At 45.5% G+C, this 27,704-nt stretch overlaps 1 protein-coding gene across 2 annotated transcripts in view; it reads right to left on the bottom strand.

Moving 5' to 3' along the window:
- Positions 1 to 27,704, bottom strand: part of LOC147718733 (sodium- and chloride-dependent neutral and basic amino acid transporter B(0+)-like) — a 367,624-nt gene that overhangs the window by 275,036 nt on the left and 64,884 nt on the right. For both annotated transcript variants that reach the window (XM_086966770.1, XM_086966769.1), the window contains exon 4: positions 933 to 1,064. In XM_086966770.1, coding sequence (XP_086822896.1) covers positions 933 to 1,064 — 132 coding nt within the window. The remainder of the gene's footprint in view (positions 1 to 932; positions 1,065 to 27,704) is intronic.

Below are 27,704 nucleotides of genomic sequence, written 5' to 3'. Positions count from 1 at the left end.
TGGGAGGTAATCTGCTATAGAGCACGACATACTGAGACTCACATGGGGTTTACAGAAACCTTTACTAAACTTGTGCATTATTGGTACTACACCCCCAGGTGCATGCACCAATTCGACAGCACATATAGCCCGGATTGCAGGCAAAGGTGTGGGAGGGTGGGAACACTTGTCCATCTACTTTGGGAATGCAAACATTTGACACCCTATTGGACTCGATGACACGGATAATTATTTAGACACAGAACTACCTCAGCTTCCATGAGGGGAAACAAATAGCGATTGCGCTGAGCAGCACCACACAAAACATTCTCACACATTGGAAATCTACATGCATCCCATCACAAACCGGGTGGTTCCACCACCTATTGCACATAAGGCATGGAAATGATCTTGCTCACTATGGCTGGCACAGGCTCTGGCTTTAGCGAATTATGGCAACCTTTCGTAGCTCTCCTGGCACAAGAATTTAGGGAATTTATGTGCCAGAGTTATACGCCTACTACGATTGACGCAGTCAAATACTCCCATGGACTAGCCACTCAGGCTAGTTTCCACACACCTATAGGTGGGGTGGCCAGGGGGGTGGGGGGGGGGGGGAGGCGCTATTCTAATTCTTTCCCACTATTTCTGGGTTAGGGTGGGGGGGCTGTATTTTTGTTCTCTGGAAAATCGATTCTGTATTTTTACATGCCATTCACCTGAACCGGAGCCCTTGTGGTCCACTTGATTGCATTGCTTATTTGCTAATCCACATTGCTTGGCATCCACTTCAATAAAACGATTTAAACTATAAAGTCGATGAGTCGCCGATGAAACCGGTCTCTCTTAATGACCTCTTTCTTCATTACAGTTTAATAGTTTTACTCCCAACCTTAATTATTTTAGTCATCTTTGTTACTCCAGTGCCAGAAATTTAAAACAAAAATGCTCACCTTCAAATGCTGGAAGTATTTTCCACACTGAAACAGGCCCTAAACTGGCAAACTGGCCCAAGGAACATTCCAGGAAAAATAAGGGTAGTCCAGTAAATGCCAGCATAACTGCGTATGGAATGAGAAATGCACCTGAAAGAAAAAAAAAAAACCAGAGAAAGAAAACTATTTAGCAGCACATTAACTAATATTTGACAGCACATTAATATAGTAAACAAAATTAGTGCAGTGCTCCTCTTTCTCAGGCATGTTAGAGGCAAGGCTCGCTTGCATGCGATTGTGGATACTGAAATGCACAATTGTGACAAATCATTTTTTCATAAAACACATGGAGGAATTTTTTTAAATCTCAGAATTCAATCGTTTTTTAATTTGGATTACGGAAAATATACATTGGGAGAACGTAAATATGGACACTAATGCGCTAATTCAACAGAGTAATAGGACAGTTAAGGAAAATATTATTTACACACTGCCTATCTCATTGAGAAAGAATTAATCGACTTCTATCGCGCTTCTGTCTTGGAAGAACTTGTCCACTGTATATTCCAGAAAAGATTAATATGCAAATGGCTTGCAGACTAGGTAAATGCATCTATAGATTATGTTTAAATGGGATTCTGTGTGACACATGCAATAGAACGTTGTTGCCTTTAATGGTCCAGCATTTTCAAAAAATGTATTTCACTAGACGTTTCCTTCAGTTAACAGCCAAAACGATACGCATCAACGTCTCTTAAATTGTATGAAAAATGCAGCGTTCAAAATGTTCACAGTTTGATTAACTGAATGTAGTGTTGTGTCGTGTCCCGATACTAATAATAATAAGAATCCACATTTGTAATAAGAATCCACATTTGTAAAGCGCACAATCACCATTTGTAAAGCGCACAATCACCCGCAAGGGTCTCCAGGCGCTGAGGGACGTTGGGAAGATTAGGCAAGCTATTGCCCAGAGTCACATGGTGCTAGGCTAATCTGCCGCCGGTGTCGGGGATCGAACCGTGATCCCCAGATTCCAGAGTCAGTCGCCCTAACCGTGGCGCCACACCTCTTCCATACTCACTCTGAGAGATATATTGTACTGAAGATTTTAAATATCGCTTTCAATCCCTGACACAGCCAACAAGCACTTTGATATACACTGGGATGCTGGCACCTCTGCATTAGTTCATGGATGCAAGTGTGTGGTTGAAGTGCACGAGGCTCAGAGATATGTTGAACATAGGGCCATATTTACAAGGAATTAACAGCGCAGTGCCACAAGCCATTTGGCCGAGTTAACTCCAAAGCAAAAGGATGCCTCGGGTCTACAACAATATGACGAATTCCATTGCTCTCCCCTGTGCAGGCGCACAATTAGCATGTTCAGATGTAGGCACCCTTGCACCATGGTGCTAGAGTGCCTGTGTCATGGGGATGATAGTTTTTGTGCAGTAAGGGACACCTTCCTCACAAAAACAATCACAAGAGGTGATTTCCTCTTTCTATGTATGCTGCAGTGTCCTGGGGAGGCGAAGTATTCATATGCATTCCCAGGTTTACGATTTCTTGTAAATCTGAAAATGTGTCCGGTTCCATGGGTGTTGTGTGGGAACACCCACAACACCACCCATGGAACGCCCCTTTCACGCAAAGTGCTGCGTGTAAAGGTCCCGTATTTACAAGAACAGGAAAAACCGAGTAGTGTGGCTTTTCATGTCCTTGTAAATATGAGGCAGAAAATGCGCTGCTTCACAAGTGCAGGACCTACGGCGCAAGGAGCTTGTAAATAAGCCCCATAGTGTGTTGGAATGATAGTTTCACACAATATGATGTATCAATAAGTTTTGAGTGAATGTGTGTGACAACACCAACTATGAAGTTTACGGTGTTTTAGCATTAGGCAGTGTCGAGTTAGTGCATTTTTTTTTTAAATGTGTGCTCAAATATATTAGAAGAAAAGATATGGTAATGTGCAACATATTCACATGTTTTGAAGGTTCAACTCAATTAAATATTGGGTTATACCCATGCTGATATTTGCAGAATTTAACAGGGAGGATGGAATGAGTGCACACCACGTGAGATTGCTTCACGGATAGGAATGCTTTGTTGTTGTGAAAGGACTGCCTTAGCGCTTCATCTTGCCGCACCCGCTTTGCGGGTGCCGCTGCACCGTAAAGGAGTTTCCTACCTGGGTTGTTGCTATTGGGCGGCTGCATTCCCCAATTAGAGGTGCCTGGGTATCCTGTGAGGCGCGAGGAGCAGCGGAGCAGGGACTCATTCTCCCAAGAGTCCCTGCTTGATTTCCATCATCTGGTCCAGCACAAACAGTGAGACCCGCCCACTACCCCCTGCTTGCCCTATAGATTGACTACTGACCGCCGCTGCGCGGGAGCGCCGGGCGAATCCCGGGCAAAGGGCGGGCCCTCTTAGGCCCTCAAAAGCCGAAGGAGGCCGGGCTGGGCCCATTCTCTTTCCACTGGCTTACTGATGTCCAGGATTGCACAAAGACTCCAACTATAAACCACTGAGTAAGCAGACTCACTTAAAACTGTAAATGGTTCTTTGGACAAAAATGTCTTACTAGAGATTGGTTTGATATCATCGTAAGAGCTGAATTGTGACTTAAGTAGGCCTTCCTAGCCTTTATCTGTTTGTAATAATGTCATCCCTCCAAAAGGATAAATCACATCTCCCCGGAGGAACCAATTGAGGTCCGCTCGATAATTACATTTTTAGGGTTGGCAATGAGATTGACAGGGAAACAATGCTTGCAGAGCGTTGTGCCGATAGACGCTGCTCAGTTGAGCTCATTAAGAACAAGCGTTAGTCTATGGGCGCGTTGCAGCTGGCCGTTTCCCCTATCCTTAGTCTTACTTGTGAAAAGTAGGGTTGTGATGAATCCCCTGATGATAGCATCCCACTACTTTTCCAGGATAGATCTCCTACACTGCCTGAAACCAGCCACCCAACAATAAATGTTTCAACACCCTCTTCTAACCCGATCCCAGAGGTTGAAACACTGTTCGATACCCCACTACTGTTAGATACCTCACTATCAAAAACTAAGTCAATCCAAAAAGTGAAAACGACCCATAAATCCACTCCAGCTTTGGGTCCGCCCCCGAAAAAAAAAAAAGAAAAAGGGGCAGCGGTCAAAATAAAAATAAGACTACCCATACTAATTCTGGGAATACCAAACGTTCTGTAGTTAACCCATCATTAACACCTGTAGCAGTTACACCACCACATGCACCATTAAAAGACTCATCTTCCACTGACCTAATGGGCAATATGGAACATTAATTAAATCTCTCATATTGCCAGTAGCAAAGAGGCTGAAAAGAATAGGCCTGCAATTGGGAATTCTGGAACAAGTTATAGGGGAAATCAAAGAGGCCACAAAAGACCTACAAAAGCTTACACCAGCTCCCCAAATACCTGTCCCAGCCCCAAATATTGCAAATCAAAATGAAATTAAATCTACGAACCCATCCAAAACAAAAGCGACAAAACCAATCCCCCCTAAATCAACTGTGCCAAATACAAATACAAAACGGAAAGACAAGGAGGCCTTAGCAAGTGGGAAATTGAACCCTCCTCAGAGTGTTTCAAAAGCGAATGATCAAGAAAAGGTTATGAGGGACATTCCATCTAAAAGGCTCACAGTGGAATTGCCGCCGGAAGCAGTTCCATATGTGGTGGTTCTTACTGGCGTGCCACCCTTAGTTGGTATTCAGCTTCAGTAGTCCCCTCCTCTAAGGAACAAAGTCATATTCTGGCTAAGACAGAATCGCCCTCTAAATGGCAAAATTTTATATGTCAGACGTCTTCCCTGGCTAGGACAAAGGAAAGACATAAAGGGAGATATAGTAATAAATTTCAAAGACGAAAGACGAAAGAGCTGTTGGTCACATTATTAACTGGATCCCCCAAAATGGCAGTAACACTTACTACATGTGACCTGACATATTTCTATCCTAGAATTCCAATGGCCCCGGTAAGCAATGTTAGGCCCCTGCTCCATCCCATGAGAAATCATAGAGAGCCCCCTTTTCGAAACCAGAATGACTGGTTTAGGCATTCACCTTTAAATCTGGAAGGCTGTCCCAGGTCCTTTCCCCACCAGCAACTCAATTATCCCATTCCAGTGTACAATCGTTACGCCGTTTTTTCAGGCATGGAGGGAGTTGACTGACTCGATACAGGGATTTTACCTAAATACAGTTCTGAAAGCTCAAAAGGTGCCATCTACGATCATAGAGCTATATTTCTCCAATGGTATCTCACTCACCCAATGCCCAAAGCAAACCTGCTTGCAGGATATAGTGATTGATCCAGCGACTCTGATTGCGGGTCAAAACCAATCTTCTGTAGTTTCCACCTCTGAACAGGACCAAAACTCTAACACCGATATTAGACTGAAACAAGACAATGGGGGACATAAAGGGGCTGAGAAAAAACATCGTGTCTCAGTTTTATTTTGGAATGTGGCAGGGCAGCGGGCTAAAGTGACTAATGACAAATGGATAGACTTTATTCCTAAATTTGACATCATAGCATTACAGGAGACCTGGGCATGCGATGCGATACATATGGAGGGATTTAAGACCTATTTCTCACCTGCCTAACCTTCTACCTCAGGCAGAGCGAAAGGAGGCCTAACAATCTATGTTTCAAACCTCCTTAACACGACTAAAGCTGTGCCTATCAAACTAGATCCAAACTTTCAGATTTTAAGGCTATGCTTCAATAACGAGGATAATTTCCTTGCAGTAAATTTTTATAACAATCTGACAGATCTCGAAGCACTGAATGTGGGAACTTTGATTCGCTCTACACTACTAGTTTGTAAGAGAAAGGCTGTCAAGGAGGAGTTAATTATTTGAGGGGGGGCGGGGACTTCAACCTGGGTCCATGTATTTGAGGGAAACAATATCTGTGGTATCGTAGATGAAGCCAGCAACCCAATTACACACTTTAGGCATTGCACCTTAGGTAATCTCCTTAATGAAATGTTTGAACTAGATTTAGTTATAACAAACAATGTCAACAAGGAAGACTTGTCACTCATTCCAACATTTCATGGGAGAGGGCACCAAACAGTTTTAGATTACATCTTGGTCTCAAATGGCGAAATGTTGGCAGAAGTAGCGTTCACTTCACATAAAATTCCATTAAGTGATCACACCCCAATTAACATCTCTAAGCCATTGTCCCAGAATCCAAGGAGCGGCTATAGTTCCATTCTAGCACAAAACAACTTGGCCTTAAATAGAATAAATGGTTATGCTCTGAAATGGGGGAAAATAGACCCCATAGAAATAACAAAGCAAGTGGTAGTAAGGGCTTTCCCTTCTCACAAAATGTCTTAGCTTGGATGTAACCGATCAAGAAATTATCACCAACTTTGAGGCAATCATAAAAATAAACGAGGCGTTGTGGATCGAAGTAAAGCAAAAATCCAGACAGGAAAAAGGGCTGGTTTAACCATGCTTGTACGGTTGCCTACTCTAATTTAAAAACTGCCCTGAGGAAATCAGTTAGGATCCCACAAGAGGTAAAAGACCTACGGAAGAAATATAATTTAGTACTCAAAATCAGGAAAAGGGAATTAAAAAAAACCAACTTTGGGACCAATTGCACGGAAGCTGCTCCTATAAGAATTCAGCTGCTTTCTGGCAAGTGGTCAAATCCCCTTTTCTAAATGATAACAATAAGCTCCCAAAAATAGAGGTAGTGATAGAAGAGAAAGACTGGGTCCATCGCTTCACTAAGATCTTTTCTCTTAGTCCAGACTCTCAAAACTCACGGGACCCCAGACCTAATGATCTATCCAGCTCTTATCCTATTGACCTACAGTTTACAACAACGCAAATTGCACAGGCTCTGAAAGTCAGCAAAAATGGGAAGGCGCCAGGTCCTGATTGCGTCCCAATTGATCTGTTTAAAGCCCAAATGGACCTTTGGATCCCCCTTTTAACCAGAGTCCTGAATGCAACTTGCAACGTTGGTCTATTGGAATCTTGGTCGAGATCCGTGTTAGTTCCCATATTCAAAAAAGGGGACAGAGGGTCTGTTTCTTGCTACCGCCCAATCTCACTTTTTGACTCCCTTGGTAAAGTGGCTGGTCGAGTCATTCTAGAACTATTACAAGATTGGGCAGAGGAAGGTAGAATTATTTCAGACCTACAATATGGGTTTTGTCAAGGCTTAGGGACTATTGAGCAGGCCTTTAACCTCTCCCTCCTGATTGATAAATATGTTTTCATCAAAGGCGGAGACCTCTATATGGTCTATGTGGACTTATCATCTGCGTTCGATTGTGTCTCCCATTCCAAACTTTGGTCTCTATTGATCGACATGGGGCACCATCGAACGAAGTAAAGTTCCTGAGAGAACTTTACTCAAACGCCACAGCAAAAGTCCGCTACGGGATGGGGGGGGATGTTGACGGAGGAGTTTCCAGTGGAAAGAGGGGTGAGGCAAGGGTGTGTCCTGGCACCCTTCCTCTTTACACAAATGGGCTGGAAAGTGAGATGTTGAAGGAGTGCCAGGACCTTCCAATGGTGAAAAATTGCCCAATTCCCACACTCCTTTATGCGGACGACAGTCATATTAGCCCGCACCCCCCTCGAACTTCAAAAGAATCTGGATAGATACTCCACGTTTATGGCAGGTCTGGATTTGAAAATAAATATCAGTAAAACACCTTTGTTATGAGGGTGGGATTGAGCCGTAAAAACAAAATGAGGGGGGGGGGGGGTTCTACCTCAACAAGAAAAAAATGGCGATTACTGATAAATATTCTTATCTAGGTATAACAATAGACCACAAACTTTCGTGGACAGCTGCCGTGGAAACACGTAAACTGCTCTTTTTAAGAACCACAGCTGCCCTAACCAATTTCGCCAGAAAGTTGGGAAAGAGCTCCCCCAGAAATTATCAAGATATATAAAGCCAAATGTCTCTGTGGCCCTGTATGGGGCTGGTCTTTGGGGTTTTGTTGCTCGATAGCATTCAAAGGGTAGAAAACTCCTTTTTAAGGTATCTTCTTGGAGTCCCTGGAAGTTTGGGCACTTTCGCTTGTCACACCGAGCTAGGTCTCTCATACGTAATGGACCTAGCAAAAACTGAACCTTTGTTACTGTGGCATAGGATTTGGACTTCAGATAAGGCAACCTTTACCCAACTTATTCTTTCTGACTGCTTGAAAATGGATAACGCTAATAACTCATGGTGGTTGCGGTATAAAGCGAGGTTTTTCCATGATTTGGGGTGGGATCAATAATATTTAAATCCCTCCCTAATTCGCGAGGTATCGAGAAAGGTCCTAAAAAAGAAATGCTCGGCTCATCTAGAGGATTTGAGATTGAGGAGTGAGATTACCAAACCTTCTGTTACTCATGCCTTGCTTACACAAGCGGAACCCACTATACAGCCGTACCTCACCTAGAACACCACGAGTTACGAGCGTCATCTGTTAGTAAGGTTCAGAATGAATTCTTTTTATAGATTAGTTGCATTTCCCACGAGGAACAATTGGGCAAAAGTGCTGCCCCCTGTCCTTGTGATGGTGTCTCGTCACAATCTACTGCCCATATTTTATTTTTCTGCGTCTTTTATCATAAGCTCAGGAAAAAATGGCTTATACCTACACTAAGGAGCACTAGCTTTACACAATATCGCCCAACATTGCTTTTTTTACAAGAATTACAGGGAGAGCGGTTGGTCTTCGTGGCTAGCCTACTTAAATGTCTTGTTCGCCACCGCTTTACTTTAGATTGCGCCCTGTATAATACTCAAACCTGAATTTTAACACTAACAAGTAACGCCAAGACTTTTATATGAACTCAACTTGCAAGTTGCCAATCGTCTAACATTTTATTCTGTAAATATTGTATTTTAATGATTGAACTACAAATGGTTATTTGATTGCATTTATTTATGCACATATGTATGATTTTTTTTGTATGCTTTTATGATTTGCAACCAAAATCGAAAAAAAGCAATATTGAATTGAGTGCACACATTGGGTCGGATTCAAAGAACATGCAGTTTTACTCTTATATGTATACTACCACACTTAGGTGTGTCTACATTTGTTTGCTATTCACCATTTGAGTCTATACTTCGCTGTAATCTAAATTAACATGTCTGCACCCCTCCGTTCCGGGAGTGAAGACCTCCAAGACTGAATTTATGAGTGTAAAGTTACTTCTACTAACTTTTCGCACAGAGGTGGAGATCTCCACAATCTGGGCTAAGTTCCCCCTATAGGAAAGTATAGAGGAAAATATTAAAGATGATTATTCTTTAAAAAAAGGTTTTCTGGATCCGACACCCTCTATCCTCACAGGTCTATCTAAGAAAACGCTTTACAAACGCCTCCTAGACAATTCATGGTGGTAATTCAGGAGCAAAAATAAGCCAATAGATCTCTGCAAACCGCACTCAGTCTCCCAGGTGAATTTGTAGATGTTATCCAACCAGTTGCTTGTAGTCTTGGGAATCAGCTGATGAGTGAGTTGATATGGATTATGCGCATAATAAGTGAGCAGATAAGGTTGTGAACAAGCAAACATGAGAGCGAAGTGCAACTCATTTTAACCTTTCATGAGATCATGATCAGAAATATTTAAAATATTTGAAATAATTCAATAAATTAGAAGGGTTTTTGGGGTAAAAGGAATTCACTTCTATCCTGGACTATAGACTGGCTTAGGTAAAGATAATAGAATTAATCAGGTTAAAAAATAATTCAGAACGCTGTGAAAGTATGGACAGTTAACTGAAAATAAATCGGTAATGCAAACATTACTCAGCCTGTAATGTGATAAGGAATGGCTATATTTTCACTGCTGCACAATTTGAGTCTTCAGACAAACAGTAAAGAAAGAAAGGATTCAAATGCATGCAGTCAGGGGACAATGTGTATGTACAGGTCATTAAAGATTAACGAGGTAGCTGCATTTTACATTAACACTTCATGACTAGAGGGACCATTTATTTAGTCCGGGAATGTTCAGTTATATTCGCGTGAGTTGAAAGGTGAAAGTGCGAAGTTAAGCAGTTATTGAATGTTTGGAAGACTAAACCCAAGAGAGGGAAATAAACTGTTTAAAAGTATAGTGGCAGGTGATGTGTGTTATTCATTCAATTATTTGTTGAAATGCTTATTTGAGCAATGGCGAAGTTTTAAGTGCTCTTGGTATCTTTCTTCCTCTGTTAGTGGTCGGCTGTCATCGGGGGTTGAGTGGTGGGTCAATTATCTGATCATCTCAGAGTACCCGAATCCACCAATATTTCCCGCATGGAGTATTTTGTGGAGCAGCTAGTCGTAAACTCTTTGGAGACATCCTCTCCTCAGTCTTCATTGTTCGGCGGGCTCACTCTTGGCCCACGCCCTGGCCCCAGATTACCTGCCCGCCCAATCATTGCAAAAATTCGAAATTTCAGAGACAGAGATGCCATTCTCCACGCAGCACGTGACGGGGGCAAAATAAATCAAGGCAATTCGCTCTCATTTTACCCAGTCTATACTCTTGCAGTCCAGGCAGCTCATCGTGAATTCCTTCCAGCAAAGAGGATCCTCCAAAAACACGAAGTCGCTTACCCAGCAAAGCAGAGAGTCCGACAGGGAACAAAAACACTTGTATTTCCAGATCCTAGAGACGCACTCGCCTTTGCCAAGAAACTCAATAAATCACTTTGTTCCTCACCATCTGGCTTTCAGACCGCTGCAACTGACCACCTCAGGGACAAGGATTGATTGGTTTTTTGACTTATTGGCTAACTACTTATTGAACGTCTGATGTCCTTACAGCATGGCCACTTTGCTTCACTGCGTGGGAGTACGTTGAACTCTGCCATGCACTCATGAGATAATTCCCTTTCTTACCATGATTTACCCTCTTCCAAGTTGCGGGTTCCTGAGGTGGGAATGTGTGGTACCTCAGCCTGATTGGGGGGTTGGAGTTGGTACGGGGGAGATGCGTCTTTCGGAAATGTTTTTTGGGAAGCAGGGGTGGGGTGGTTGGGTGAGGGTACTAGCGTCACCAGTGCTCGTGGCTGCTGGTCGGGTATTGATCTATGGATTACTCCCCGGATTTCCTCACTGGCTTACCTCTGCTAATCATATGGTATGCACCTTTTCTGATCATGCGCCAGTCCAGCTTGGTCTTCGCCCGCCTCACTTTCCTCAGCGTGCCATCACCTGACGACTTCCCTCAAACGCCCTACAGTAGTGGACTGGCTCGAGTCCAAAATACCTAATTGGAACCGGCTCCCACTGTCACTGGCTGGTCGTATAGCCATTGCCAAGATGGTGGTACTCCCGAAATTCCTTTACCTATTTTTGAATATCCCCATACCGCTAACTGCCCATTTCTTTAATAAGATCCACTCCCTGATCATATCTCTTGTCTGAGCTGGCAAACAACCCAGGATCGCAAACGATATTCTTACTCTCCATGTCGGTTGGCGGCATGGGCGCACCCAATTTTAAACTCTATGCCTTAAGAGCCCAGGCCAGTTTTTTACATTTCTGGATTCACCCCAACCCTTACCAGCCGCATGTCGCAGTTGAAGCAGACCTTGGCCATTGAACACCGCCCTGTTTGCCCCCTCCAGTCGCCCACGAGCTGAGGTGGACATGATGAGACCTTGCGCTGGGACTGCGTCGTTTGTCCAATGCCCTGACGTTATAGGCTAATACTATGCCGATTGTAAGTCATCCTGCCTTCCCTCCTCTCCAACCATCTGGCATGTCTAAACATGCCGCCCGCTTCGGGCTGGTAACATTGGCGGATCTCTAACCCGGAAACACGTTCTATTCTCTTCCTGCTACCTCTGGTCCTATAGATACATTGAACTTTTATCAGCTGTGAGCATTCTGTAGGGAGTTACAACCCACATTCACCCAACCTCCACCCTCAATGCCCTTTATTTACTTCATATATACATCACCCACTCCCCAGAAGCTGGTGACCAAATTATATGCCTTTATGCTGTCGACCACCTCTAGTTCCACTGATCGATCCCCCGCGGCGTGGGGAGAAGTTCTTTGTGTGGACATTTCCCAAGCCAACTGTCTGATTGCAGCAATAGAGCCAAAGAAACTCTCTCTCAACTATCACCTCCATCTTATACATGTCAAATATTTGCACAGGCTATACCGCCCCCCCGTTCAGCGACAAATTGGGACTCATCCCTAACGATAGGTGCTTGCGTTGCTCTGCCCCAGCAGCGGATTTTTCTCATCTGGCTTGGTTATGCCCAAGTGTGTCGTATTTCTGGCGGGAGGCCTGTGCCGCCATCTCGGATATTACCTCTGCACCGGTTCAGCTAGTCACATAGTTCTGCCTGCTGGCCTTTGTTAAGTTTTGCCCAGGTGCCTCTCGCCGATTGGTTGAAATGCTGCTCGTCCTTGCGCGGCGCATGGGGTCCATGTGTTGGGGTCATACACCGGCGCCCAAGTTTGCCCAATGGCTTGAAGATGCGTCGAGATACCAGATCCTACTATCTGAATTCTGGGACCTAATGCCTACGAGATCCCGCCCACCTGACATATGGAGGCCCCCTAGTAACATACCTTCATACCCGTTTACATCAGAGCCAGACTGTCTCCACCTCGCTCCCGCTGGCACTGTGCCCCCGGCGGTCGCCGGTGCTGGTCAGTAGCCGCTCCCTTCCCTGTCACCCATCTCTCCCCAGCTGGGCCTGCTCCTTCCCCTACAAAGCGGTCACAACATCCCACAGTTGTGTTGTTTAATGGTGCTATATGTGTGTTGTGCAAGATAATGCTTCTGTCCGATTGGTTTTCCCTATTTTTGAGTACTCCGTAAATGGCCTAATGTATACGGTGCTATGATTTGATGCAAAATTTTATTTTGGTAAAGCTGAACTGGTCAATAAAGGTTTACAAAAATTCAACAAAAGAACAAGTATCTGATCATCTCAGGAATTCTTTGGAGGTAGTGTACAAATGTTTGTGTTTGACTTAGTCAAACAGAACCGGAGAGGGATTTGAATTGTGTGGTGTGAGCAGAAGATGGAGGAGGAAGTTGAAAGTCAACCAACAAATGAAAACGTTCTTCTACGACATGTTGCTTTGACTACACTGAGGAAACCAGATAGTCTGCCCCTAGTGCGGTTCCATGGTGAACTGAGCAGTGTAATGTGTCACTTAAGCAATGAGGTGTTTACTTCTGAATTTTTATGAAGGGGTATTTACCAATTAAAAAAAAGAAAATTGGCTTCTCCAAAGAGAATTTTAAACATGGTTAAAGCTCAAGGCCCTACAATGTGGTTTAAAGAGCAGGTGAAACACGGGTGACTGACCTATGGCTAGAAGCTATCAGTTGACCCTATTACATATTTTAAGCTGAGGTGGGTCCTCAACTGATGCAAAACAGATTCCATTCACTTTGTTGCATTTGGTCAATTGTTGCTTTTCAGGATGGTGATTAAAGCACTTTTATCGAGACCCAATGTCAGCGGGTCGAGAGCTGTCCTGTAGGTAGCCCCGTAACGGACTTTCCCTCTCCTCAACAGGACTGGGCTGGCCCCTTTAACAACTGATTGAGCTACGATGAGGCCAGCTCCGCCCCTGTGACACAGCGTCACGTGCACCTATCGGGACCGGACTCGTCAGAAAGAAAGGCGGACGCGGAAGACGCCAGTCTGCTCGTGTCCAGGGACTGCATGGCGACGGATGCAGGAAGGAGCCCAGCGGAAAGGGACCCAGGGGACGAGACGAGACAGTGGTATCCACGTCAAGTTCCTGGGAGCTGAAGCGGTCTCGCCGAGTGAAGGTCCGGAGGTCGGGAGGAGCCACTGCAAGACGGAGAAGGACGCAGTCCCAGAGCAAGGAGGACCGGAGCGAAAGGACGACCAGGAGAAGCCAGGACGCCACCGGTATCACTCATCGCCCAGCCACGCGCAGGATGAGGACGCTTGGCTAAGCCAGGTGCGTGAACGTTTGCGTGCCTTGCTGTGGTTCAAGCGGGGAGGGACCGGGTAGGAGGGAGGCGAGGACTCTGTTGTAGCCTTCTCTACTACACTGCACTTCGGCCCAAATGTTACCTTGGTGGTGGTAGCTGTGAGACTCACGAACGTACTCCCCAACAACCCCTTCCCATATCAGTTGATTCTAGCCACGTTGGTTTCTTTTGTTTTACGGCGGGTGAGCTGGAAGGAGTAACTCAGAAGATCAAGGAGGAGGTGCATTGTGAAGAACGAAGCTCCCTGGGATATCCACTGTGTTTTTTTGTTCAACGAATTACCTGCTCTGAATAAACATTGACCCTAACATTTAGTCTTGGCTCCGTCCCTCCTTGTACCCAAAGGTTACACCCAATGAATGCAGATGTATCTTTAAGGACACAAATGTGGCCTCACACCAGCCTACTCTTATGGGAAGGCAAGAAGCGCCCATCTGCCCTCCTCTGTGCAACCAATGGTATGCTAGGTAAAAGGGCCCCATTCTCAGATGTTGGTATCCTGGTCCTTTGCATTCAACAGATTAAACTTGGCTACCATCATTTTCTGAAAAAAAAAGTATTGAACAAACCACCGATCTCTGTTCGCTTACTGCATTTTTATTTACCATCTAATAGTCTCTGTTCACTGGGTTATATTTTTGTAGGTAGGGTGACCAATCACAACAACCTGTTTTAATAATCATTTTATTCTATCCCTTGCACAACAGTGCTTTGCTATTTTTTTTAAGTGTGGATTTATACCTGAATTACGTTATATGTGTCATAAAAGGATGGGCAAACCAGATGGAAATAATTTGATTAAGTGATGATGAATTTAGAGCACACGGACAGTGCAATGTATTAAAACACCATGCCAAGATGGAGAAATGTAAGAAGGGCAGAACATGCTGTTTGATGCTGGTAGCGTCACATGACATAATCCTGCACTCTCACTCAAACTCTCCCTGTTTCATAAGCCCTTTCAAGGTGTGGCCTGTTGGTAGAAATAGTGCTATAGAGGGTGTCAAGGAAACTACCTAAAGAGGTGTACAGCGTCTTTTGGTAACTAAAAGCCTACCATGACTCAGTGGAATGACTGTATGACGTGAAAACAAAAACGGTCCATTTCGAGGAGTCCGTGGTAGTTACCCACTGCCCCAGGGAGAAAAAAAAGTGGGAGGTCGTACTTTGACAACCGGTCTTTGCCAGGTGTGAGTTTCTCAACAGCGCCTGGGCACAAATGTAATACGTTAATTCTATGTGAGGCCTGGAGGCAAGGATTATGTTTTAACTTTCTTTTTTCCTCCTTTCAGCAGTCTAACTTTTTTAATAACAAAAATCTAGCACTCCCATGGTGCTTGTGAGGTCATGCACAGTCCACCAATATGCACTATCCCCAACAGTGTGTTCTTCCTTTGCCAACTCCTCTTTCTTTCCTGCTGCCAGCAGTTAAGTCGCTTTTTCTATTACTCAGAGTTTGTGAAGAAAATGGTGTTATTTTTGTTGTATGGTGCGTGTTGTGAATGTAGCGATGATTGTAAACTTGCGCTTCGTGTGTGACGGGACTGTAGCTTTTGCACATTATGCATAAGGCTAATGTATTTTGGCATTCTGTGACAATGTTCTAGTGTGCACCGCAGCGCAGAATTGTTCCTTGCCCTGTAACAGTTGTTTTGTCTTTTTTCGGCATACCGGGACCGCAGGAGCACCATCGGAAACTCCACTCGTGATATATAGATATATAGATGTAGGTTTTTTCAACCTATTCTTGTCCCAGACAGCTTAGTGCCTTAGCTTCCCTCATTTATGGAGGAATACACAGATTAAGAATCCCTGCAGGTGATGCCCCCCCAATGAGTTTTGTGATGCAGTTGATGCATCCATCAAGCAGCGGCAGAAGCTATGGGACCCTTGGAGCGTCGCATAATGCAGTTTGCTTATGCTCGCCAGGTTGATAGACCACCAACGCGCTGACAAGTGCAAAAGCACCTCGAACATGGATGTTGGTGCATTTGAAAGGTTGAAGAGGGCCTTAGTGATACCAGTGGTGGAAAGAAAGGATACCAACCCAGACATCCCAGAGATCTCAGAGTTTTCAAAGGATGAGGAACAGTCTGAGGGGGGACTCTGCTGATGAGGCAGGTCATTGTAGGCCCTGGCGCCACATTGAATCACCTTCAGTTACACCCAAAGATTCAGAGGAGTCTTTGGACATGTTGGTTCCGGAGGACTTGATACACCCACGATCCTCAGACTGGACACCTTCCCATAGGTGTTGGTGTTCGTTGCAGGACGGCTGCAGAAGCCCCTGGAAAAAAAAAGGTACAGGCTTGCCTCTGTGCAGAGTGCCCTCGCCCTGCCAGGCAAAGTCACAACCAAGCCAGAGGTAGACACAAAGAAGGGCATTTTTTGCAGAAGTATGAAAGGGGATAGATCGATCCTGGAAATCCTGCCAGGATTAAGTCCGACATAACTGGGCCAATTACAAAAATCTTAAGAGTTGGCGGAGGCAGCCAAACTGGCAGGTACTTTTATCCCCATAGAGGATTTCCAATTGGGCACAGTGTGCAATAGTTTTTGAGGAACGCTAACTGTGCCCTCTCTACAGAGAGACGGCACTTTCCTCAAGGTGGATCCCAAGCTTGGGAACTTGGCCGTTTTGGAGGCGGGAACTGTAGTGCAGGGTGGACTCTTTGGAGTCCTATTTATCAAAGAGGTCAAAATTTGTCTCCACGTTTGAGTCCTTAGATAAGGCACAGTCCTCTATTTAAAAAGGTTTTCCACCCTAGATTTTCTGTCACGCTGGTCGTGTCAGAGGGCGCTCGACTGGCCATTTTTACACGCAAGACCCTCAAAGGGGCGGCAAAAAAAGCCACAGACTGTCAAGCAGGAATTTTTCCTATCCCAATGAGGTTACAGACACTGAAGAGGCAGGAGCAACCAGAGGCCAGCCCTCAGCCACAGCAGGTGAGCCTTTCCCCTTTTCACCATCTCAGAGTGGGGGCAGGTAGGTGTTCTTCGAAGAAAATTGGACAACCATAACCTCAGATGCTTGGGTACTTCAAACCATCAAAGGTTTCCAGATAGAGTTTTACAGAACGCCTGTTCAGGCCACCTGTCCCAGATTGCTGGTTTTCACACAGGACCAAGCCTCGCTAATTGACAAGGAGGTGGCAAACCTATTGCCAAAAGGAGCAATTGTGCCTTCCCTTTTGAACCCCAAAAGGTTCTCAGCAACATTTTTCTCGTCAACAAGATGGACGGAGGGCAGCGACCAGTAATAAACTTGAAAGAATTCAATCACTGGCTGGTATACCACCACTTCAAGATGGACGGAATCCATCTTCTGCAGGACCTCCTGCAACCAAACGATTGGATGGTCCATCTGGACACGTACTGGTCAGTACACAAAGGCACTTCTAACAGTTTCAATGGAGAAAGCAGGTTTACGGATGCGCAACTCTTCCAGTCGGCCTCTCTTCGGCCATGGTGTTTCACAATGGTTCTCAAACCTGTGGTGGAGACACTGAGCCAGGGGTGCGCGCCACATCTACTTGAATGTCTTGCTCTTGGAGCAATGCCCTTTGAGTCTCTCGAACAGTTTGCAGGAATCAGTGGACCTTCTCCAGAATCTGGGTATCATGATAAGCAAAATGTCTCTAATGACCCCATCGAGATGGGTGACTTTCTTGGGGTTCACCATACATTCAGGGGCCCGCACACACAGTCTTCCAGCAAAGAAGATGACCAAGATCCGCAGGGAACTGAGGAGAATGTTAGCTCGTTCTTCCACTTCGCCAAGGCAGATAGCCAGATTTTTGAGTCTTCTCGCCTCTTCGGTCCAAGCAATCTTCCCTGGTCCACTCCATTACAGGGCACTAAAACATTTGAAGGCCTTTCACCTCCACAAGGGCCTTCAATACTCGGACTAATTTCCCAATACAGAGGAGGTCCGCTTGGAGATGAAGTAGTGGTTAGATCATATAGAGGCCTGGAACGGCAGAGCCATCTTCGGTTGCAATCCAGACATGGTAATCGAGGCGTACATCAGCAAGTCGGGCTGAGGAGCCCGCTGCAGGGACTCCTTTACAGGAGGAAAGTGGTCTGCTGACGAAGGCCAGCTTCACATCAATTGCAGAGAATTGATGGCGGGCTAATTAGCGATCCAGTGCTGGGCGAAGACCAAGTGTCCTGCAGTTTGTTGTTGAAGATTGAGAACATCTCGGCAGTGCATTACATCAACCACCTATGGGTTACGGAGTCCAAGGCTTTGGCAGATTTGGCCAAGGACCTTTGGACGTTTTGCCTTTCCTACAACATCTCGGTGAAGGCGGAATACCTCCTGGGAGCTTTCCAACATCATGGCAGATTGGTGCTCAGGAGTTGGTCCGACACGAGTTTGTGGCAGCTGCACCCAATGATTTGTCAGAGACTATATGACGAGTGGAACCCATTTTCCGTGGATCTTTTTGCGTCCCGGCTAGATCACCAGCTTCCAAAATTCAGCTGGAAGCCAGATTCTCTTGCAGCCACCACAGACGCTTTACTCCAGAATTGGGATTCTACAATCCTTCTACCCCATGATCCTCTCCTTCCGAGGGATCCCCAAGGTAATACCCACACGCTAGTCCAGCAAGGGAGAATGCTACTAGTGGCCTGGCGGATTTCAGGCATCGCTGCAGTCTCTGGCCTTTCGAATGAGGCTCAAAAACTGCTGGGAGCAGCGTGGGCAAACAGCTCGAATAAAAGATACAGATCAGCTTGGTCGAGATGGGTCGGTTGGTGTGTTCGGAATGATCAAGATCCCATGGGATGCGAAGTGGTAGTAGTTATGAACTTCTTGGCGTCCCTGGCGTACCGCACGGTTAATTCCTACAGGTCGAAGATTACGGCCGGCCATACAAGCGCTTCGTTCCAACACGGACACAATAGCATCGGAGATCAAAAACCAGTGCAAAGATATGGCGAGCAGGTCAATGAAGGTTTCTGATAATTCAATTAAAATTCAAGACAATAAAAGTAAACTTTATGCTTTTGCTCCGCTTGTGGGAAAATGAAATCAGCCATGCCTGCTCTCCTTCTGGATTTGGAAAATCGCAACTGGCAATATAATCTACGCATTTTCAATTTACTGGAGGATGTGGAAGGTTCTAATTGCAGGCTATATTTGGAGAATTTGATACCTAGGAACCCATTATGATGTCGGGCGGATTGCCCCTGCCAGCTGGCGGTAGCCACCGCTGGCCTGCTGGGGGCGATCTGCCCGACAATCACCAGAATTCCCCCCCTGCCATATTAGGATGGCGGGGAGGACCGCGGCAGACGGAAAGACCGTCCGCCGCTTTTCCGCCCCAGTCGCCTTGCGGCCGGGGCGGAAAAGTAATATGGTGGCAGTGTCAAATAGACACCGACAGACATATTATGATGGGCCAAAGGAGATGCCTTTCCGTGGCGGCTTTGAGCCACAGAAAGGCATGCGGTCTTCACTCTGGGGGGGTGCACATGGAGGGGGACCTGTGGTACCCCCCAGCATTTGCATACAAGAAGCAGCAGGCACTGCGCGGTGCCTGCCGCTTCTTGTACACAAACGCATACATTCTTTTTTTACATTGTGGCGGGCGGTGCAGAGCGCACCGCCTGCCACAATGCTAAAACTGAGGAATGCACCAGCCACTGTGGTGGGCGCATCGTAATTCCACCATCAGGACCCCCGCCATTATGGCAGGCGGTCCCTAGTCCCGATAGGATGGCGGACGGACTAAGTCCGCCCGTCATCCTAATGACCCCCCTGGTCTTTTGAATATCAAATTTAGGAACAGTTTGAAATAGATAAGACACATAGGATTCCATCTCCCAGTAATCCTTGCCATACAAAACCACAACAAATGATTTCAAGGTTTTGAGTCCTCATTTGGTTTTGATCAGGAAAGCAGCAAGGGAAATTCCTTCTTTTATGGTCAATGGGAATAAACATTTTATTCACCAAGACTTTGCTAAGGATATGGTCAAGATTCACAAGGAATTCTCAGACATGCGTCCACAGTTAAGAAGTCTCGGATTTAAATATGGTGTTTTTGATCCTTCCACAATGCGAATCTGGAAAGATAACTTTTCAGAGTCCTTCCAACGACCTCAGGACTTAAAATTATTCTTGGATCAGCAGTCACAGCATTCTATGGATTATGGCTAATGTTCATAATATTAAAGTCGTCTCATTAAATGTTAAAGGTTTAGGTCTTCCAGTTAAGCGTACAAAATGTTTAGATTTAGGTAGTTGTAAAGCAGATATTTGCTTGATACATGAAACTCAGACGACAAATTCTTAAATTTTATTTTAAAAAAAGTGGGTTGATAATCTGGTTTCTTCTCCTGCAAATGGTTAAAAAAAATGGTGTGGCTATTCTTTTTGCAAAAAAAGTACATTGCCAGTAGATTTGGAATAGTTAAAATTAAAGTTTTTGACTTAGTCATTTTTTAACTAAATGTTTATAGCCCTACTGCGGATGACCCTGCTTTCAGGTCTACTCTTACAACTGAGGTTCTAAAGTTGGGTAAAGTTCCTCCAATTGTCGGAGGTGATTTTATTGTTATTTCTGATCCTTTATTCGATAGATTGTATCTCACAAAATGTCATCCTCCTAAGGTTGTTTTATTTAAAGCATTTATTCAAACCACTAGGTTAGTTGATATTTGGGGATTACACTTCCCTACATTCAAAAGTTTCTTTTTTTTCAAAACCCACATAATTCTCATTCTATGATTGATTTATTAGTCTCCAAACAATTAATTAATTCCATGATCGCTTCTATGATTGGTAACATTTACATTTCAGATCATGCTTCGATTTCTTTTGTTTTGAATTTAAAAATTCTACTTTTACAAAGCAATCTAGTTGGCAAATGAATACTGGCATTGTTCTTAATGAACATAATAAACGTAAACTCTTAAATGCCATTCAAGATTATTTCCTTCTTAACCCTGAAGGTTCTACTTCTATGATTAATATAACGGATGTTTTTAAAGCTTATACTAGAGGTAACTTTCTCTTATGGCCCACGAAAACAAAACCTTTAATGCAAATATTAAAAAATTAGAAAAACAAAATTGCAAAATTAGAGTGACTTTATTACGTCTAATGGTCCTCAATATAGAATTTAATTACAAAAACTTTGTTATGAGTTTAACTCCATCCTTAGCAAGAGAGCAGGCATTCAGATTTCTAATTCTAAAGCCAAATTTCGTTTTAATGCCAACAGATCTAGAAAACATTTAGCTAATGATCTACGTATAATAAAAGATTAAACTCAAATGAATTCAATTCATTGCCCTGATGGTAAAATTGCTTTATCTCACAATGATATTGTTAATACATTTTTGGATTTTTACTCTAATTTATATAACAAACCAATTTTAATGAGGTTTCCTTAACCCCTTCCATACGGCCGCTATTCTGCGCCTGTGCGGCAGAATCACGAGTGGGCGGGTTCATGACGGCCCCCCATCTGTCATCAAGACACGAGCACCGTAGGGCATTACGGCTGGGGGCCGTCATCAGCATGGAAGGGGTTAATGTATTCTTTTTCAACACAATGTGGATTACCCAAAATTTCACAATCAGATAAAATGGGGCTTGCCTCACCCATTACTAATGATGAAATTCTATCAGCCATTAAATCTCATTAAAAATACATAAGTCCCCGGGTCCAGACCGTATTCCTGCTGAGTTTTAATTACAATTACAGCTTTTACCGTTTCAACTTTTTCCCCTTTTTGGTTCTTCAGGAATTCCATCTGGTTCTTTTACTGAGGATTTAATTATTGTACTTCCCAAACCGGATACAGACCCCACACTTGTGTCAAATTATTGTCCTATAACTTTAATCAAGATTGTAAATTATATGCTAAAATACTGGCTTCTAGATTATCCCCTGTGTTTGATTCTATCATACATCCAGAACAATCTGGTTTTATGAATAGATAGTCTGCAAAGAATAAAATAACTTTACTACATGTTATTTAACAAGGCTCCCCTTTAACTCTCTCAGGAATTCTCGCATTAGATGCTGAGAAAGCTTTTGACAACATTCATTGGCAATTTTTATTTAACACCTTATTATCATTGAATTTTGGTAGCACTTTCATATGCATGATTTCTGCTTTATATTCTGCTCCTACTGCTGGTTTACTTAATCATGGCCAGGTTTCTAACCAATTCTCCCTTTTTAAAGGTACACAACAAGGTTGCCCCCTTTCCCCACTTTTGTTTATTATTGGTATTTAACCTTTACTTACTTCAATAAGAAAATGAAACTATATTAAATGAATCAATATTAAGGACGTTATTATTAAAATCTTAGCTTATGCTGATTATGTACTTGTTTTGGTTTTTTTTGGTAGACCTTTATTGCACATTATACATATACACAGCGGTGTGCCTACAACCCACTGGTAGGGCCGGCCGCAATCAGTGTACCAGCCAAGGCAGACGAGCCTAGGAACATATATCACTGGTAGAAGAGTATAGCTTAGAAAGGCATAGCTCATGAAGGCACAATAGATGCTCAGAATAAAATGTTCAAAGGACACCATAAGACTGTGGCCGTATCGCCCTGATGGAATCTCGGTCTCATTTTACAGTTTTGAAGAACCAAACTCAGGAAATAACAGAACCCAACTCCCCCCCAACCCTCCCGATCCTGGTCCTTGTGAGTATTCAGAGTCTGTTAGGTACAGTGTCCAAGAGGTAATCAACCCCAGAGGTGGCAGATGGTCATTAACCAGGGTAGGCAGTCATTGACAGGTCTATCCACCATGGTACAAACAACAGCGGGTACAAGTATGGCAGTTAGGTCACGCTGTCCGGTTATGGTGCATGTGGAACCTCCAAATAGATCCATAGCTCAGACATACTGTGCAGGACAGACGGCACATGCTCACTCAGTCAGTACTCATTCGGGTTCACCGCCTCCTTCCGATAAGTCGGCACTCACACTCCTCTCGCTATCAGTGTCAGCTAGGGAAAGCATATAGAGCGTAAATGGAGCCCATATATCCCGTGGTCGCGCCTTCACTGGTAGTCCCTCATGACAACAATTCAGTTGATCCCTGCAGTAAGCCATGTCATTCAGCCACAGCTGCACATCAGGCGCTCTCCTCCCTCCCCAACCCATAGCAACTCTCCGTTTAGCCGATATACCAGAAGCAATTCCCAGGAGGCAAAGGCGCACATCCAGCGCAACTTCGGTCGATGTCATGGCAGTAAGCGTCTCAGACACCACCTTCCAGAAGTCATACACACGTGAACATCCCCAGGCCAGGTGCACATAATCAGCGTCATCCTTTCCGCACCGGACACACTGAGCAGACGCTCGAAGGCCAAACCGAACCAGCTGAACCGGCGTGTAGTACCACTGATGTATGAACTTATAATGCAGAAGTCGAAAATTACCATTAATCACATATCCCCCAGTCATAGCACAACATTCGGTCCACTCGTCATCACTCAACGGTTCTGGGAGACTCCTATCCCATCTGGCCCTAGCCAGGACTGCGCCCCCTCCCTCATCTTCCTGTGCAGCTTGATATAGTTTAGATAGCAATTTAGTCCTGTCTGTGGCAGTGTAAAGTAACTGTAAAGCCCAGAGGGCCAACGGCTCCTCCGGGTATGTTGGATATAGAGCATGTACAGCAGCCCGAAGCCTAACGTATACAAAGGTAGACCTAGCGGTATTAGTTGAGCGGGCTGTCATGGCCTGTAAGTGGAGAAACGATGCTCCAGGGAAAAAGGTCCCCCATAGTTTGAAGTCCAGCTTCCCTCAGAACCTGTAACCCTCCAATCTCTCCCGATACCGAAATACCCGAGTGATAAAGCAGCGACATAGCCGGCGCATATAACGGCAACCTGGCTGCCCGTCTGCCCAATTCTTCCCAGGCAGTCTCCGTGATCCGCACAGTGTCAATCTCCCCCTTCTCAAACACCGAATGTTCATTAACAATCATGGCCCTCAGGGGATGTGGCAGGACAGCACTGGCTTCAAGCGCTACGTGCGGAGTGTACGGTGGAGCACACATCCAGTAAGTCACAAAATGCGCTTGCGCACAGAGATAATGAAGCTTCATGTCCGGCACAGCGAACCCCCCCAGTTCGTACGGTTTGGTCAGTACCTCCCATGTTACACGTGGCTTCTTACCGGCCCAGGTGAGAGATCAGTAGGTACCGCATTCTGGCAAAGAAGTGCGACTTCAGCGGGACAGGTATATTGACAAAGAGATAAAGAAATTTCGGCAGTACCACCATTTTAATCAAGGACACTCAATGTGCTAGAGTCAGAGGGAGACTGGTCCAACGCGCTACCTGATCCTCCAACTTAGAGATGGCAACTCCATAATTAGCCCTTATAATTTTTGGCAGTCCCTGTGCACCCAGACGCCTAGATATCGAACCAACTCTGTTGCCCATTCCAGCGGGAATTCCAATGGGATCTGGTGAGCAGCGTCCGTGAGAGGCAGCACAACAGATTTGTCCCAGTTGATGGTCAGTCCGGAGTGGCGACCAAACTTAATGAATTCTCCGAGTAGGTTTTCTAGGTGGAGCGCCGGTTCATGAACATGGAGGACCATGTAGTCAGCATACATTGACACAGCCAAGGATCTAAGAGGGAACTTTAACGCCGCTTCCGCGTACCTCTGCCGCAAGATACAGGCCAGTGGTTCCATAATGATAGCAAAACGTAAGGGCGAGAACGGGCAACCCTGCCTTGTTCCACTCTGAATCGGAAATGGGGAAGAGACATGACCATTGACCCTCCCTCTCGCTGTGGGCTCAGTATATAAGAGAGCAACCAGCGAAGTAAAAAAAAAAAGTACCCCCATCCGGTGCAGGACAGCCAACATATATTTCCATGCCACCGAATCAAAGGCCCTGGCAGCGTCAAGCATGACTGCCACTGCAGCCAGCTCCGGTTTAAGCAGGTGTAACACAGCAAACAGAGCCCTCAGATTGTGAGTAGTTGATCAGAGAGGAACAAACCGACTGATCCGGCAGCACCATGACTGGGAGGAGTAAACGCAATCTCGTGGCTAAAACTTTGGCAATTATTTTAACATCGGTGTTCATGAGTGAGAGGGGGAGATACGAATCGTATTTGTTCGGGGGCTTCCCTGGTTTAGGCAATGCCACCAGTAGCGCCTCTCTCATTGTCGCCGGGAGCCGGCCGCATTCAAACGCCTCCTCCAAAACCATCGCCAACTGTGGAATCAACACATCCGCATATTCTTTATATAATTCAGAGGGTAGACCATCCGTGCCAGCCGCCTTCCCGTTCGGGAGAGCAGAAATTGCCTCCCTAAACTCAGCCTCAGTGACATGATGCATAAGAAATTCCTGCTGTCCCTTGGACAACCATACCAAAGCTATGTCCTCGAAGTACCTATTCACTTCTTCCTCATCTGCCGTGTCCCTGCGCTCATAGAGCTGTGCATAGTGTTTCGCGAAGCAAGCTAGAATACCGTCCGTGCTAGTCACCACGTCCCCCTGATCTTCAATCTCCTGCACCGTACAGTGGCGTGCCCAGGGATCCCTGACCCGGTCCGCTAGCCCCCTCCCTGGCCTACCCCCTTCTCCATAATATCTCGCTGTGGCGTGTTTGGATAGAAATTTCACCTCCTGCTCCGCCAGCTCGTTATATTCAGTGACTTTTGTTCTGATGTCAGCCAGCAATGTGGCCTCCGCACATACCTCCAGTCGACGCTCCAGAACCAACAACTCTTTTTCCAGCCTGGCCATGGAATCCCGGATAGATGTGAGCACCCCTGATCGTAGGCCAATACACGCCCCCCTCACCGTCACTTTGAAGGCCTCCCATACTGTACTCATATTGTCAACGGACCCCACATTGTTCACAAAAAACTCCTCAATGATTTGACGTAAACGCTCACGTAACACCTGATCAGTCAATACACCAGGGGAGAAACGCCAAGTGAAAGGAGCAGGCGCATGCGTTGGCAACTGTAGCACCAGTCTAACAGGTGCGTGGTCGGAGATAGTGCGAGGTAGATGTTCAACACCCAGTACCCATCCACTCACCAGTCACCAGCCAGTAATCCAATCTCGACCACGTATCATGCACCGACGTGTAACATGTTCCCTCTCGCTTGCTCGGGTATTGCAATCTCCAGACATCCAACAGTTGCAGCCCACGCATACCGTCACATACCGCATCAGCCGCGTTCTTGCGCACACATGGCCTGTCCTGCTTCTTGTCCAATTCAGCATCCAGCGTGACATTCAAATCACCTCCAGAGAGGATAGCCGACGGGGGAAAGCATATAAAGTTTGTTCCAGAGTGTAACATAAAAATCAGGATCAACAACATTCGGTCCGTATACATTAAGAAGGGTGATCAGCGTACCACACAATTTACCCTGCACAATGATATATCTACCATCCTGGTCAATCTCCTCATGGTGTATTTCAAACGGGACATTTTTCTTAATCAGAATCATCACCCCACGGGCATAGGAGGAATATGCCGTAGCCAGTCGTACCCCCGCCCATTGCTTACCCACTATTTCAGCCGCTTTACCCCGAAGGTGTGTTTTCTGAAGAAAAACCACCTGAGCACTATGTCTATTCAGAAAAGCAAGCATTTGTCGTGTCTTTCGCGGCCGATTGAGTCCCCGCACATTTCAAGTGACACAAGTGAGTTTACCCCCCCTATCCATATCGCCAACCCCTCAAGCAACCCAGCAGCCAAAAGACCCCTACCAGCTCCCACCTGCCAACCCAACAGTCGATGCCCAGTGACCTAGAAAGGCCATGTACGCTCTTGCAAGGTACACCGTACATGTACCAACAATATTCAACACATCCTACAGGCAATTCAGATCCCCTACCACTGACCAGGATAAACAATAACTCCCCTTCAAACTCCAAAAACCCTTCCCCCATCCCACAACCACTTCAGCATTCCCAATTTGCCAAAGCCATCCCATACCCCCCCCCCCCCTTGCAACCCCCAACAATGCTAACAACTGTGTGTGGGGATCTCCCATATCCGGGGGCGTAGCGGCGCACAACTCCCGCCAGAAAACTGACGAGAGTGCAGACCATTCTCAATAACCAAAACCCCAACCCTCTGCACCCCATCTTCGTGGTCATAGGAAAAAACAAAACATCAGCCAAATATCAGTACTTTGCAATATGACACCCATTGATACTGTCATGGTTCAGTAGAGGCGGCATCTGAGGTGGACAGTGCCAGAAGTAGTCATCGCGGCAGGCGCACATGCCCCCCTCCATCCACAGCCATCAAGCCAGGCCCCCCACAGACCCTATAGGATGCATGGGCCATACAACAGCACATATGGCTTAACTAGGACAAATAACACAGGCCAGTTTGTTCGTCCCACGACAGCAGACATGTGGGTTGTACGAGTCCATCCAGTCACCAGGGCCCTGCAGGAGCAGGCATCAGCTACCAACTGTACAATTTTAAAGGAGGCACAATGCAGAACTTCACAGCTGTGCCCCCCCCCCCCCCTCGGTGGAGTGTATGAAACAGGTTAGGCTACTTCATCCTGCCGTTCCTCCTCGCCATCCAGAAGCCCATTTGGCTCTCTCCTGCGTTTTTTTCTGTTTTTTGGCGTAGTCCATGGCCGCCTTAGGGGAAGAAAAGATCTTATTATCCGACGGAGGACCTATCCGAAGGCGAGCGGGATATAACATGGCATATGGAATGTCTTCAGCACGCAAAAGCGGTTTCACTGTGGCAAATTCCTTGCGCGCTGTCTGCACCGCCATGGT

Source organism: Lissotriton vulgaris, chromosome 4_1, assembly GCF_964263255.1.
Source record: "Lissotriton vulgaris chromosome 4_1, aLisVul1.2, whole genome shotgun sequence".
Classification (NCBI taxonomy): Eukaryota; Metazoa; Chordata; class Amphibia; order Caudata; family Salamandridae; genus Lissotriton; species Lissotriton vulgaris.
Note: the sequence above shows the minus strand (reverse complement) of the source record. Positions and strands in the feature narration are given on the sequence as shown.